At 33.8% G+C, this 15551-nt stretch overlaps 3 protein-coding genes across 3 annotated transcripts in view; 2 read left to right on the top strand and 1 right to left on the bottom strand.

The window, feature by feature from the left end:
- The window catches only part of LOC148172028 (Ig-like and fibronectin type-III domain-containing protein 2), a 70385-nt gene that overhangs the window by 39374 nt on the left and 15460 nt on the right, over positions 1-15551 (top strand). The gene's annotated exons all lie outside the window — the stretch shown is intronic.
- Positions 13669-14637, bottom strand: LOC148172030 (uncharacterized). The gene is made up of 4 exons (XM_088041202.1): positions 14620-14637; positions 14486-14526; positions 14009-14444; positions 13669-13956 (listed from the first exon to the last, which is right to left on the bottom strand). The coding sequence occupies exons 1-3, from the start codon at positions 14635-14637 to the stop codon at positions 14192-14194; spliced, it is 312 nt and encodes a 103-aa protein (XP_087897328.1). The 3' UTR covers positions 13669-13956; positions 14009-14191.
- LOC148172029 (uncharacterized) lies at positions 14471-15190 on the top strand. Its single transcript, XM_088041706.1, has 2 exons — positions 14471-14735; positions 14788-15190. The coding sequence occupies exons 1-2, from the start codon at positions 14720-14722 to the stop codon at positions 15132-15134; spliced, it is 363 nt and encodes a 120-aa protein (XP_087897832.1). The 5' UTR covers positions 14471-14719; the 3' UTR covers positions 15135-15190.

Below are 15551 nucleotides of genomic sequence, written 5' to 3'. Positions count from 1 at the left end.
GGGTGATTTTTAATCAATGTTTTCAAAATGAAAACGACGTTTAATAGCTTTGAATTGTACATCAGTCGAAAGAGGAGCTCGAAAACTATCTACTGGCTAAATTTGAGATCGATCGGACAAATAGTTTACAAGCTATGGCCAAAAATAAAAAAAATGAAAAATTTTTATCGTTTGAGTCGGAATTTTTTTTCGCGAAAGGTCGACTATCGAATTTTGAGCTTTTAAGCACTTTTTCTAACGTAAAATGAGCCGAGAAAAACGATGGCGCAAACCGCATTTCAATATCTCTAATAGTTTCTGAGATATTTAACTTCAAAAATTGAGAAAAATGAGAAAAATGAAAATCAACTTTCCGAAACTTTGATCAGCCATAACTCAGTTATCTGTTGTCGGATCTGAATTTAAATCTCAGATTTGAAATCTGCGTAAAATTTTGCGTACACTGATGTATAATAACTTAAGTTTACTCTAAAAAATAGGCGAGATATCGATATCAGAAGTTTAGCCATTGTTTTAGTCATAAATTTTTTCGAAAATTTGCAAATTTCGACTTTTGAAAAATCTATGAACTATTGAACACGCGAGTAAATGACACTATTTTATCTACGACTAAATTAATAATTCTGTAACTGAAATTTTTATTTTACATTATACAGTAATTTTTATCTCAACCAGTCATAGCAAAGATGTTCCGGCGTCTGAGTGAAACCCTAGACGTCCCGGTTTCAAATTTCAGCAAAACCAGGGTTTTTATCAGTCTGTAATGATCCGTATGGATGTTGTAATAGCGTATCGATGTAATAATGAATATTACTTTTCATGCAATAGAAAGATGCATCGTTAATTACTAAAATTTTTAGAAAGATTCTAGTCATGACTTGCTGATCGTAGACAAAATGCAATTTTCTAGACTGAGATTCCTTTAACTTTCAACGCTATTCCAGCTATTTCTTTCATTTTATCCACGAAATGTTTTTCACTTGCACTAAAAATGTAAACACAGTTTGCTACCATAACACTAAAACAGCACATTTTGAAACCGTCAGAATTTTTTATGCCAAATCTCATTCTTTTGAAAGAAAATCGAATATAATCCTTTGTATGTAACTCATACATAATAAGGCTTTGTAAACTCTTCCACAAAGATTTAAATTATGTCTTTGTTACAACAATAGCTTTAGATTTTGTGATATCTATGAATGGCTGCAGAAATAAATTTGAAAAATGGTGGATGCGCCGGGCTTTGCAACTATTTCCAATTTATTGGTAAAAACGCGCAATCTATCACACCGCCAATTATGCTGATCAAATTCCCGCCTGCTACTAACACGATGGTTAATTTATAACACGATAATTGCACACGTGCCATTACCAACTATGACCGAAATGACATACCGGTGTGCATATTACGGCATTGATCGTTGAGAATTTGCCGGTTTCAGCATTTCTGCCAAGATTCCAGCTCTGGCAATAAACGAAGTTGCGCTTTCCATAAAATGCATCCAGTCGCGGGTGTAATTTACGCCGCAATAAGGATCTGGAAAGACTCATACATGAAGTGGTGCTTATTTTATTTGTTCCACTGTTGATGGTACAGAGGAGGCCGTTTCTCCAGGACCTCCTTGAAGACAATGGCGCGCACTTTTGAACTACTTGAGATTAATTCGGGCGGAATAATAAGCGTCTAAAGCAGAATCCCTCGTCACAAATCGACTTTCCACGTAACGTATTACATTAATCCAGGCTCCGTTTCCTCCTCCTCCTCATACATTTTCATATTTTAATTCTTTTCAGCGCTTTTGAGCTTAACTCGAGCTCTCTTAAACAACTTTATGATCTCTGAAGAATTTCGCACATTTAATTGCGCTGCTTTCAGGATTTTTTCACTTCTGTCAGAGTTAATTACACCACTTTTTAGGGTAATTGGAACCAGAAAGGGACGAATTAAATGTTGGGCCCCATTGAAGATCCTTCTCTTCTAATCGATGCCAACATTCCGCCTCGGAAAAACTAATTTTGTTTAGATCGGGGTTAGAGATACGGGCAACATTTGCTTTGAGAAATTAGCAGGAAGGTGCTGATGTTTACTCTCGAGATCTCTGTTTGATTAACTTCCAAAGACCTCCATTTGCATGAGTGGAAGCAAATAAAACGGGCTTCTTTAAGATTGATTCGGCGACGGGAAATTGTCCGTGAAAAATCTGATTCGGGATTTTTTACCGAGATAATCAACGCCAGCGTATGAGATATGGAGAAAGTTTTTATTTCTTCTTTGCAAAGATAAAAGATTACGCAGGTGAAATGGTGGATGCGCCGGGATAACTGAGCTAACATTACCAGATTAAGTTCCCTCGAACTCCTAGAAGTAACTTGAGCGAACTCCACCAATTTTTAATTAAGGGGCGAAACTAGGGATAACAGTTAATGAGTAACATTTCCGTCGAGTCTCGCAGATAGTCGATAACGAGTCACAATTGGCACTAAACAATGGAGCAGCCACTCGAAAGGCGTTGTCGCGATTAAAATAACTAAGCTCAGAGACTTGGAGTAATTTGTCAGCACCCCAGAGCAACATCGATTATGTATAAAGAGGGTGGAATACCGGAATTGTCATTTTTCTCCGGGAATTCCCGGAGCGACCACCTTCTTTTTGCCTTCTTGCGTGTAGTTCCCAGTCAGCGGTCATTATAAATACGGGGAGGCTTAAAAACAACGTGAGCTAAATCCTCAACTCGTTAGCGGTCCCGGAAAGCTCCGGTAATCGTCTGTCTGCCTTTTGAATAGATTAATCCGGATAGCTCGTCGGAGTATGTATAACACTCTTCAGTCCGACCTTTATAATCCCATGAAGCTGTTGTTGATGGCCTTTAATTACACCACAAAAAACGCCCGTACCAACAAATCTCAAACAACCAATTATACACAAACGTGTCGTTCCTCCACATACGCTGTCGTTTCTATTCAAATCAAGTCATAATCTCGGCATGTCGCGGTCGTTACCGTTGTCGTTTTCCAATTTAAGTCCGAGAAAACGGAGCTCAATAAAATCAAACGACACTTGTTGCAGTTACGAAACGACATTCAAACATTCGCTGCAAATGTCCGTCGGAAACGGTCCCGGTAACGTTATCGCGGTGGTTATTCCTTTTGAGTCAGCGTATTTGTCTGGAAGACGTTAATTTGTGGATAAATTACTACGGGCGACAAGGGGATTTTAAGGGTCTGTTTTGTTTGGATGGCAAGACTGGAAAAACTCTGTGTGGTCTAAGGGGAATTAAATTAACTAGAATCCAAGTTTTAAAGGGTTTGAGTAAATAGTTATAATGTTCTAATTGATTTAAAGTACAGAAACTGAAGAGGAGTTGAGATCGATCCCAATTGGTGGCTGCGCTGGGATTTCATTCTCAAACATTTCGGAATACATTTTTCTTCTTCTTTGAAAAACGATTGTATTTTCAAAACATTTCAAGGATTTCTAAAATTTACTTCTTTGGCGTTTTGGTTAACTGTAGAAAATTCCAAAAAATTTTACTTTTAAAATGCACAAGAGTTCCCAATATTTTCCATCGCTTGTAGTTTTAATGCCAATTCGATGAAATTTGAGGAGATTATTATTTTAGGGTTTTTAATAATCTGTTTTATATTTCCATTATTATGTATTTGCACCTGTAATTCTCGTCATTGTGATGCCAGTTCAATGAAATTTAAAGAGATTATTACTTTCAGCTTATTAATAAAATGTACCTAATTTCAAAATTTTAGAGCATCAGGGACGAATTTTAGAAATTTTTATTTATAGAACGAGCCAAAATTTTACAATATTTTTTATTTGCACCTGTAATTTTGGTAATTGTGATGTTAAAGCAATCAAATTTGGGAAATTTGCTACTTTTAGGTTACCAATTCATTGTCCTGAATTTGAAAACTTTAAAATAACGGAAACAAGTTTTAGAAATTTTTGTTTATAGATTGAGCCAAAAATAATTAATGTTAGATATAGGCAACTGTAATTTTCGTAATTTTGATGCCAATTTGATAAAATTTAAGGAGATTGTTAGTTTAAGTTTATTAATAAACTGCGCTAAATTTAAAAATTTTAGAGCAACAGGAACAAATTTCAGAAATTTTCGTTTAGAAAATGGGCCAAAAATTTCCAATTTTTTGTGTTTGTTTCTGTAATTTTCGTAATTCTGTCGCTAGACTGATGAAATGTAGGGAGATTGCTATTTTTGACTTATTATTTAACTGTCCAAAATTTTAAAATTTTTGAGCAACAGGAACCAATTTTAGAAATATTTGCTTTACAGAACGGGTCAAATTATTCATTTTTTTCTATTCGCACATGTAATTTTGATAATTATGATTCTAGAATGATGCAATTTGAGGAATTGGCTACTTTTGAGTTGCTGATTAAGTGCCTTAATTTTCAAAATTCTAAAGCAATAGGGACAAAATTTAGTAATTTTTGTTTAGAGAACGGGCCAAAATTTTTTAATATTTTATATTTGCCCCTGTAACTTTCGAAATTCTGACGCTAAAATGATGAAATTTAAGGAAAATGCTACTTTTGATTTATTATTTGACTGTCTAAAATTTGAAAATTTCTGAGCAACAGGAACAAATGTTAAAAATATTTGTTTTGCAGGACGGGCTAAATTTTCCCATTTTTTTTCTATTTGCACCTGTAATTCGGATAATTATGACACTAGAGAGACGAATTTTGGATAATTGGCTACTTTTGAATTGCTAATTAAGTGTCTTGAATTTCAAAAGGAATAAAATTTAGAAATTTTCGTTTAGAGAACGAGCCAAAAATTTTTAATATTTTATAATTGCACCTGTAATTTTCGTAATTTTGATGCTAGAACGATGAAATTTAGGGATTTTGTTAAATTTTAGCTGTTAATTTATTATCCCAAATTTAAAAATTTTAGAGTAGTGGCAACAAATTCTAGATATTTTTTTTATTGAACAGGCCAAAATTATATTTTATATTCACACCTGTAATTTTCGTAATTTTGATGCCAGTTCAATGAATATTAAGAAGATAATTATTTTCGGCTTACTAATAAACTGTCTCGAATTTCAAAATTTTAGAGCATCGGGGACAAATTTTAGAAATTTTTGTTTAGAGAACAGGCCAAAAATTTTCAATATTGTGTATTCGCACCTGTAATTTTCGTAATTCTGATGTTAGAATGATGAAATTTAGGGAAATTTCTATTTTTGACTTATTAGTTAGCTGCCCTAAAGTTGAAAATTTTTGACCAACTGGAACAAATTTTAGAAATATTTGTTTTACAGAACGGGTAAAAATTTTCCATTTTTTTCTATTCGCACCTGTAATTCTGATAATTCTGATTCTAGAACGATGCAATTTGAGGAATTGGGTACTTTTGAGTTGCTAATTAAGTGCCTTAATTTTCAAAATTCTAAAGCAATAGGGAGAAATTTTTGTTTAAAGAACGGGCCAAAATTTTTCAATAGTTTATATTTGCACCTGTAACTTTCGAAATTCTGACGCTAAAGTGATGAAATTTAAGGAAAATGCTACTTTTGATTTATCATTTGACTGTCTAAAATTTGAAAATTTCTGAGCAACAGGAACAAATGTTAAAAATATTTGTTTTACAGGACGGGCTAAATTTTTCCATTTTTTTCTATTTGCGCCTGTAATTCGGATAATTATGACACTAGAGAGACGAATTTTGGATAATTGGCTACTTTTGAATTGCTAATTAAGTGTCTTGAATTTCAAAAGGAATAAAATTTAGAAATTTTCGTTTAGAGAACGGGCCAAAAATTTTTAATATTTTATATTTGCACCTGTAATTTTCGTAATTTTGATGCTAGAACGATGAAATTTTGGGATTTTGTTAAATTTTAGCTATTAATTTATTATCCTAAATTTAAAAATTTTAGAGTAGTGGGAACAAATTCTAGATATTTTTTTTTATTGAACAGGCCAAAATTATATTTTATATCCACACCTGTAATTTTCGTAATTTTGATGCCAGTTCGATGAACATTAAGAAGATAATTATTTTCGGCTTACTAATAAACTGTCTCGAATTTCAAAATTTTAGAGCATCGGGGACAAATTTTATAAATTTTTGTTTAGAGAACAGCCCAAAAATTTTCAATATTGTGTATTCGCACCTGTAATTTTCGTAATTCTGATGTTAGAATGATGAAATTTAGGGAAATTGCTATTTTTGACTTATTATTTAGCTGCCCAAAAGTTGAAAATTTTTGACCAACTGGAACGAATTTTAGAAATATTTGTTTTACAGAACGGGCCAAAATTATTCATTTTTTTCTATTCGCACCTGTAATTCTGATAATTCTGATTCTAGAATGATGCAATTTGAGGAATTGGCTACTTTTGAGTTGCTAATTAAGTGCCTTAATTTTCAAAATTCTAAAGCAATAGGGAGAAATTTTTGTTTAAAGAACGGGCCAAAATTTTTCAATAGTTTATATTTGCACCTGTAACTTTCGAAATTCTGACGCTAAAGTGATGAAATTTAAGGAAAATGCTACTTTTGAGTTATTATTTGACTGTCTAAAATTTGAAAATTTCTGAGCAACAGGAACAAATGTTAAAAATATTTGTTTTACAGGACGGGCTAAATTTTCCCATTTTTTTTCTATTTGCACCTGTAATTCGGATAGTTATGACACTAGAGAGACGAATTTTGGGTAATTGGCTACTTTTGAATTGCTAATTAAGTGTCTTGAATTTAAAAAATAACAAAATTCAGAAATTTTCGTTTAGAGAACGGGCCAAAAAATTTTAATATTTTATATTTGCACTTGTAATTTTCGTAATTTTGATGCTAGAACGATAAAATTTAGGGATTTTGTTAAATTTTAGCTGTTCATTTATTATCCCAAATTTAAAAATTTTAGAGTAATGGGAACAAATTCTAGACATTTTTTTTTATAGAACGGGCCAAAATTTTCCAATATTTTGTATTCACACCTGCAATTTTCGTAATTTTGATGCCAGTTTGATGAAACTTAAGAAGATAATTATTTTTGGCTTACTAATAAACAGTCTCGAATTTCAAAATTTTAGAGCATCGGGGAAATTTTAAAAATTGTTTTATATGTAAAATCGATCAAAATTTTTCAATACTTCCTATTTGCCCTTGTAATTTTAGTAATTTTAAGGCTAGAGCAATAAAATTTAAAAAAATTCTTACTCTTAGGTTGCTAATTCATGATCAGAAATTTCAAACTTTTAGAGCAACAAATTTTAGAAATTCTTGTTTATCGAACGGACCAAATATTTCCAATATTTTTTATTCGCTTAAACATCTCTCTAAAACCGACTTTTCATCAATTCGAACCTCAGAAACAAGAATCTATTGAAGATATTTCGATGCGCCGCGTTAGGCTCCTTCCAGATACGTCATTTTCTATGTATAATTCCTTCTATTGTTACGTATTCTGTTTGCAACAAATACAGTACGTCCCAATTACCAATTCTGTTTGATGCCCCGCCGACATCTTCGCCCTTGTGATTGGAATTCCGCGATAATTGCAGCAAACCCCAAAAATGTCCCTTCCAATGATGAATGACAAATTTGGTCCTGGAGCGCTCCGGTCATTTTTAATAACATCCCCGGATGAATCCGTGTTTTAAATGTAACACATATTGCCAAGAGCGCGCCAACAAGATGGATCGTTCACGTGTGCGCTTCAGCAGTGTTACCAACATTACGTCACCCATAAATATTCCCCGGAGCTCGGGTATTTAATACCGCCGCCACAATGATATGTAGACGCCGCCCCCGGAACTATCTTGATTCACAATTACAAATTTACGCAACTGGAGATTGAATTCGCTTGTGTTTTTCCACATCCCCAGAGGCGTTTAACCGGTCTCGCAATACAGCAATGATAATTAAAGAGGTGCTTTCTTTAATCGCCCTTTTGAAGCCAAAGCGAATTACGGCTCTTTTGATCGGTTTTATTAAAGTCTAAGCAATCAGTCGTCTGTGGCCATTATTAATTATACCTCTCTTTAATTAAAGTGTCGGTGCAGGTGGGATCAGAATTTTTCCGATTTTCTCGGAATAATAAGAAAGGAAAGATTTATTTCCACGACCGTGCTCACTTCTTAATTTAACTTGTCGCGGCGACTAATAGGATCTGTTTAATTTGTGGCTCCGACGCAGAGCTTGAGTGAAAAAGCCTGTTCGAATCAATCCGAACGACGTGGACGGGCTAATTTGCTTCTGGGGCTATTTTTAACGGTCACAGTCCGGGGGCGGACGCAAACATGCTCAACTTCTGCCCCCGAGGGACCCAACTCTTTCGCCAAGACAACTGTTGATAACACGCCTAATAGAATCTTGTTTTGGGAGAAATGGCCCGGCGCATCCACCATTTTCTCTCGCAAAAATTAATCCATTTATTTGTCAAAATGGCGGCTTATGTCAAATCCTGCTGTCAAATTAGCGCATTCAGTTTTTTTCGGAGCGTCATAAGAAACTGTCTCAAACTTCAAAATTTTAGAGTAACAGGGACGGATTTTAGAAATTTTTGTTTATAGAACGGACCAATATTTTACAATATTATCTATTCGCACCTGTAATTTTCGTATTTTTGATGTTAGAACAATAAAAATTAGGAAATTTTTTACATTTGATTTGCTAATTAATTCTCTCAAATTTCCAAATATTAGAGCAATAGAGACAATTTTTAGATATTTTCATTATACAATAGGACAACAATTTCCCATATTGCATGTTTGCACTTGTAATTTTTGTAATTTTGATGTTAGTTTGAGTCGCAATTTTTTTTCGCGAAAAATTGACTATCGAATTTTGGGCTTTTAAGCACTTTGTCTAACGTAAAATGAGCCGAGAAAAACGATGGCGTAAACCGCATCTTAATATCTCTAATAGTTTCCGAGATATTTAACTTTGAAAATTAAGAAAAATGAGAAAAAATGAAAATTAACTATCCGAAAGTTTGATCGGCCATAACACGGTTATTTGCAGTCGTATCTGAATTTAAATCCCAGATTTGAAATCTGCGTAAAATTCTGCGTACACTGGTGTATAATAACTCAAGTTTACTCTAAAAAATAAGCGAGATATCGGTATGAGAAGTTTGGCCATAGTTTTAGTCATGAATTTTTGCGAAAATTTGCAACTTTCGACTATTGGAAAATCTATCGATTATTTCTTATGTAGAAAATCGCGAGAAGCACGATGCCGCAAACCGCATTCCAATATCTCAAATAGTTTTCGAGATATCGAGCATGAATTGTTTGGAACCTTTAAAAATTTGGCCATCTGGCGACAACACAAAATTTCAAACGGCCATAACTCGGTTATTTAATAACAAATTTTAAAAAATCATCACATTTTTGGATTCAGCGTGAAATTCTGCGTAAAATGAGACCAAATTTGTTGAGTTTGCTTAATAAATAAACGAGGTATTGGCCAAAAACTGTTTTGAAAACATCATTTTAGGGTGATTTTCAATCAATGTTTTCAAAATGAAAATGACGTTTAATAGCATTGAATTATATATCAGTCGAAAGAGGAGCTTAAAATCTATCTACTGGCCAAATTTGAGATCTATAGGACAAATAGTTTGCGAGTTATGGCCAAAAATGAAAAAAAATGCAAAATTTTCATCGTTTGAGTCGCAATTTTTTTTCGCGAAAAATCGACTATCGAATTTTGGGCTTTTAAGCACTTTTTCTAACGTAAAATGAGCCGAGAAAAACGATGGCGCAAACCGCATCTCAATATCTCTAATAGTTTCCGAGATATTTAACTTTGAAAATTGGGAAAAATGAGAAAAAATGAAAATCAACTATCCGAAACTTTGATCGGCCATAACTCAGCTATTTGCAGTCGTATCTAAATTTAAATCACAGATTTGGAATCTGTGTAAAATTCTGCGTTCACTGATGTATAATAACTCAAGTTTACTCTAAAAAATAAGCGAGATATCGATATGAGAAATTTGGTATAGTTTTAATCATGAATTTTCGCGAAAATTTGCAAATTTCGACTTTTGGAAAATCTAAAAACGATTTCTTATTTAAAATATCGCGAGAAAAACGATGCCGCAAACCGCATTCCAATATCTGGAATAGTTTCCGAGATATCGAGCATGAATGGTTTCAAACCTTTGAAAATTTGACCCTCTGGCGACAACCCAACATTTCAAACGGCCATAACTCGGTTATTTATTAACAAATGTTAAAGAATTATCATATTTTTGGATTCAGCGTGAAATTCTGTGTAAAATGAGACCAAATTTGTTAAGTTTGCTTAATAAATAAATGAGGTATTGGCCAAAAACTGTTTTGAAAACATCATTTTAGGGTGATTTTCAATCAATGTTTTCAAAATGAAAATGACGTTTAATAGCATTGAATTATATATCAGTCGAAAGAGGAGCTTAAAATCTATCTACTGGCCAAATTTGAGATTTATAGGACAAATAGTTTGCGAGTTATGGCCAAAAATTAAAAAAAATGCAAAATTTTCATCGTTTGAGTCGCAATTTTTTTTCGCGAAAAATCGACTATCGAATTTTGGGCTTTTAAGCACTTTTTCTAACGTAAAATGAGCCGAGAAAAACGATGGCGCAAACCGCATCTCAATATCTCTAATAGTTTCCGAGATATTTAACTTTGAAAATTAAGAAAAATAAGAAAAAATGAAAATCAACTATCCGAAACTTTGATCGGCCATAACTCGGTTATTTGCAGTCGTATATGAATTTAAATTTCAGATTTAAAATCTGCGTAAAATTCTGCGTACACTGGTGTATAATAACTCAAGTTTACTCTAAAAAATAAGCGAGATATCGGTATGAGAAGTTTGGCCATAGTTTTAGTCATAAATTTTTGCGAAAATTTGCAACTTTTGACTATTGGAAAATGCAAAGACTATTTCTTATGTAAAAAATCGCGAGAAAAACGATGCCGCAAACCGCATTCTAATATCTCAAATAGTATTCGAGATATCGAGCATGAATTGTTTGGAACCTTCAAAAATTTGGCCATCTGGCGACAACCCAAAATTTCAAACGGCCATAACTCGGTTATTTATTGACAAATTTTAAAAAATTATCATATTTTTGGATTCAGCGTGAAATTCTGCGTAAAATGAGACCAAATTTGTTGAGTTTGCTTAATAAATAAACGAGGTATTGACCAAAAACTGTTTTGAAAACATCATTTTATGGTGATTTTCAATCAACGTTTTCAAAAAGAAAATGACGTTTAATAGCATTGAATTATATATCAGTCGAAAGAGGAGCTTAAAATCTATCTACTGGCCAAATTTGAGATCTATAGGACAAATAGTTTGCGAGTTATGACCAAAAATTAAAAAAAATGAAAAATTTTCATCGTTTGAGTCGCAATTTTTTTTCGCGAAAAATCGACTATCGAATTTTCGGCTTTTAAGCACTTTTTATAACGTAAAATGAGCCGAGAAAAACGATGGCGCAAACCGCATCTCAATATCTCTAATAGTTTCCGAGATATTTAACTTTGAAAATTGGGAAAAATGAGAAAAAATGAAAATCAACTATCCGAAAGTTTGATCGGCCATAACTCAGGTATTTGCAGTCGTATCTGAATTTAAATCAGAGATTTGGAATCTGCGTAAAATTCTGCGTTCACTGATGTATAATAACTCAAGTTTACTCTAAAAAATAAGCGAGATATCGATATGAGAAATTTGGTATAGTTTTAATCATGAATTTTCGCGAAAATTTGCAAATTTTGACTTTTGGAAAATCTAAAAACGATTTCTTATTTAAAAAATCGCGAGAAAAACGATGCCGCAAACCGCATTCCAATATCTGGAATAGTTTCCGAGATATCGAGCATGAATTGTTTCGAACCTTCGAAAATTTGACCCTCTGGCGACAACCCAACATTTCAAACGGCCATAACTCGGTTTTTTATTGCCAAATTTTAAAAAACTATCATATTTTTGGATTCAGCGTGAAATTCTGCGTAAAATGAGACCAAATTTGTTGAGTTTGCTTAATAAATAAACGAGGTATTGGCCAAAAACTGTTTTGAAAACATCATTTTAGGGTGATTTTCAATCAATGTTTTCAAAATGAAAATGACGTTTAATAGCATTGAATTATATATCAGTCGAAAGAGGAGCTTAAAATCTATCTACTGGCCAAATTTGAGATCTATAGGACAAATAGTTTACGAGTTATGGCCAAAAATTAAAAAAAATGAAAAATTTTCATCGTTTAAGTCGCAATTTTTTTTCGCGAAAAATCGATTATCGAATTTTGGGCTTTTAAGCACTTTTTCTAACGTAAAATAAGCCGAGAAAAACGATGGCGCAAACCGCATCTGAATATCTCTAATAGTTTCCGAGATATTTAACTTTGAAAATTGGGAAAAATGAGAAAAAATGAAAATCAACTATCCGAAACTTTGATCGGCCATAACTCAGGTATTTGCAGTCGTATCTGAATTTAAATCACAGATTTGGAATCTGCGTAAAATTCTGCGTTCACTGATGTATAATAACTCAAGTTTACTCTAAAAAATAAGCGAGATATCGATATGAGAAATTTGGTATAGTTTTAATCATGAATTTTCGCGAAAATTTGCAAATTTCGACTTTTGGAAAATCTAAAAACGATTTCTTATTTAAAATATCGCGAGAAAAACGATGCCGCAAACCGCATTCCAATATCTGGAATAGTTTCCGAGATATCGAGCATGAATGGTTTCAAACCTTTGAAAATTTGACCCTCTGGCGACAACCCAACATTTCAAACGGCCATAACTCGGTTTTTTATTGACAAATTTTAAAAAACTATCATATTTTTGGATTCAGCGTGAAATTCTGCGTAAAATGAGACCAAATTTGTTGAGTTTGCTTAATAAATAAACGAGGTATTGGCCAAAAACTGTTTTGAAAACAGCATTTTAGGGTGATTTTCAATCAATGTTTTCAAAATGAAAATGACGTTTAATAGCATTGAATTATATATCAGTCGAAAGAGGAGCTTTTACACATTCACACCTTTTCCCGATATCCCCGGTTTTCGGCTAGGCATGAGTTCTGGGACACCTGTATATAATAACTTCCGCCCCCGAGGGACCCAACTCTTTCGCTAAGACAACGCCGAATTGAATCTTGTTTTGGGAGAAATGGCCCGGCGCCTCCGCCATTTTTGCACGCAAAAATTAACCCCTTCATTTGTCAAGTTGGCGGCTTCTGTCAAATCCTGCTGTCAATTTAGCTCATTCATGCATTAATCAAACACTTTAGATGAGAAAGTTCCCCTAAGAGGGCCGGAATTAAATTTGGAAGGTTTGAAACTTTGCTAAAACTTTCCCCCACAATTGTGAGATACCGCTGCGGTCGCTGCAAATGCCACGTGAATGATTCTAATGATTCTGATTGGCCGAACTGGTTGCTAGGAGCATTGAGTCGTTATGGTTCATAAATCAAACACTTTAGATGAGTAAGTACGGTGTAGTAGGCGGAATGAAAACACTAGCGCCAAAGTGTTTGTGGGGAGAATTAAAATTGAATTACGATTAGTATTACTATTATTTTTATTTTAGTTTCACTTAAAATCAAATAACCCAAAAATCGCTGTTGTAATTTTTATTTCTTAGTAGTTTGTACACTGCACTTTAACTGATGTTCTTGAATAGTTTTATGTATGTTGGGAACAGCCAATCTTGCAAACGATTAGTTTTCCCCCGGTGTGATCCATTCACAGATAACATTTTCCAGTTTCTTCCTGTTGATTGATTATCGGTTTCGTTATTCATTCTTCTTGGCGATTTTTCGCTAGAACTCTGGTCTATCCATCTATGTATAAGTCCACATCTCAAAACTTTACATTATCCTTTATTTTGAGCGTTCATCCTTCCATTTTGTGCCTGTTCATCTGGACAAGAGAATCTCTTGTTTATTCCTAGATAATTGAATGTGTTAACTCGGTTTTGGGAATCATTATTTTAGTATACCTTTCTTTCCTGGCATATTATCTTCGATATTTTGTTAATGGAGAACTTGTTCATTCCTGATGAAAACAGTTCAGTTTGTTTATTCTTTATAGCTGATGATGGTACCTGGACCTGATGTACGTAATGTAGAAAATTGATGTCCTCTGGCTTCAATTAGTGTTAAATCAACTCTTGGGCTCGGATTTACAACTGATTTGAACGTTTTGGAGAATGATAATGTGACAACACCACACATTTGTCTGCGCAGTTTGTAAGTTTGTAACAACCATAACGACTCAATGCTCCTAGCAACCAGTTCGGCCAATCAGAATCATTAGAATCATTCACGTGGCATTTGCAGCGACCGCAGCGGTATCTCACAATTGTGGGGGAAAGTTTTAGCAAAGTTTCAAACCTTCCAAATTTAATCCCGGCCCTCTTAGGGGAACTTTCTCGTCTAAAGTGTTTGGTTAATGGTTATGGTTGTTACAAACTTACAAACTGCGCAGACAAATGTGTGGTGTTGTCACATTATCATTCTCCAAAACGTTCAAATCAGTTGTAAATCCGAGCCCAAGAATTGATTTAACACCAATTGAAGCCAGAGGACATCAATTTTCTACATTACGTACATCAGGTCCAGGTACCATCATCAGCTATAAAGAATAAACAAACTGAACTGTTTTCATCAGGAATGAACAAGTTCTCCATTAACAAAATATCGAAGATAATATGCCAGGAAAGAAAGGTATACTAAAATAATGATTCCCTAAACCGAGTTAACACATTCAATTATCTAGGAATAAACAAGAGATTCTCTTGTCCAGATGAACAGGCACAAAATGGAAGGATGAACGCTCAAAATAAAGGACAATGTAAAGTTTTGAGATGTGGACTTATACATAGATGGATAGACCAGAGTTCTGGCGAAAAATCGCCAAGAAGAATGAATAACGAAACCGATAATCAATCAACAGGAAGAAACTGGAAAATGTTATCTGTGAATGGATCACACCGGGGGAAAACTAATCGTTTGCAAGATTGGCTGTTCCCAACATACATAAAACTATTCAAGAACATCAGTGAAAGTGCAGTGTACGTACTACTAAGAAATAAAAATTACAACAGCGATTTTTGGGTTATTTGATCTTAAGTGAAACTACAATAAAAATAATAGTAATACTAATCGTAATTCAATTTTAATTCTCCCCACAAACACTTTGGCGCTAGTGTTTTCATTCCGCCTACTACACCGTACTTACTCATCTAAAGTGTTTGATTTATGCATTCATGCCGACAGCAGCATTTTATTACCTTGAAATTTTTGACGTGTCCCGGAGTTTTCTCCGGAGCGGAAATGAAAGCGCGTCCTTACAAGAACAAGACAAATGGAAAAGCGTAACTGTAACTGTAAATACTATTATTATGATGGATGTGGCCCGTTGACAGCTCCATAAACTGAAAAGTAGGAGTGTTTAGGAACGTGGAAAGATACAAATGGTTGGGCACGTCATAAATTTTTATGAAGCTTTCGGGATATATAATAAGGATATTTATTCATTTT

This window comes from Gnatocerus cornutus, chromosome 7 (assembly GCF_029298725.1).
Source record: "Gnatocerus cornutus isolate USDA-ARS CGAHR chromosome 7, icGnaCorn1.1, whole genome shotgun sequence".
NCBI lineage: Eukaryota > Metazoa > Arthropoda > Insecta > Coleoptera > Tenebrionidae > Gnatocerus > Gnatocerus cornutus.
This window is presented reverse-complemented; position numbering and strand designations above follow the sequence as displayed.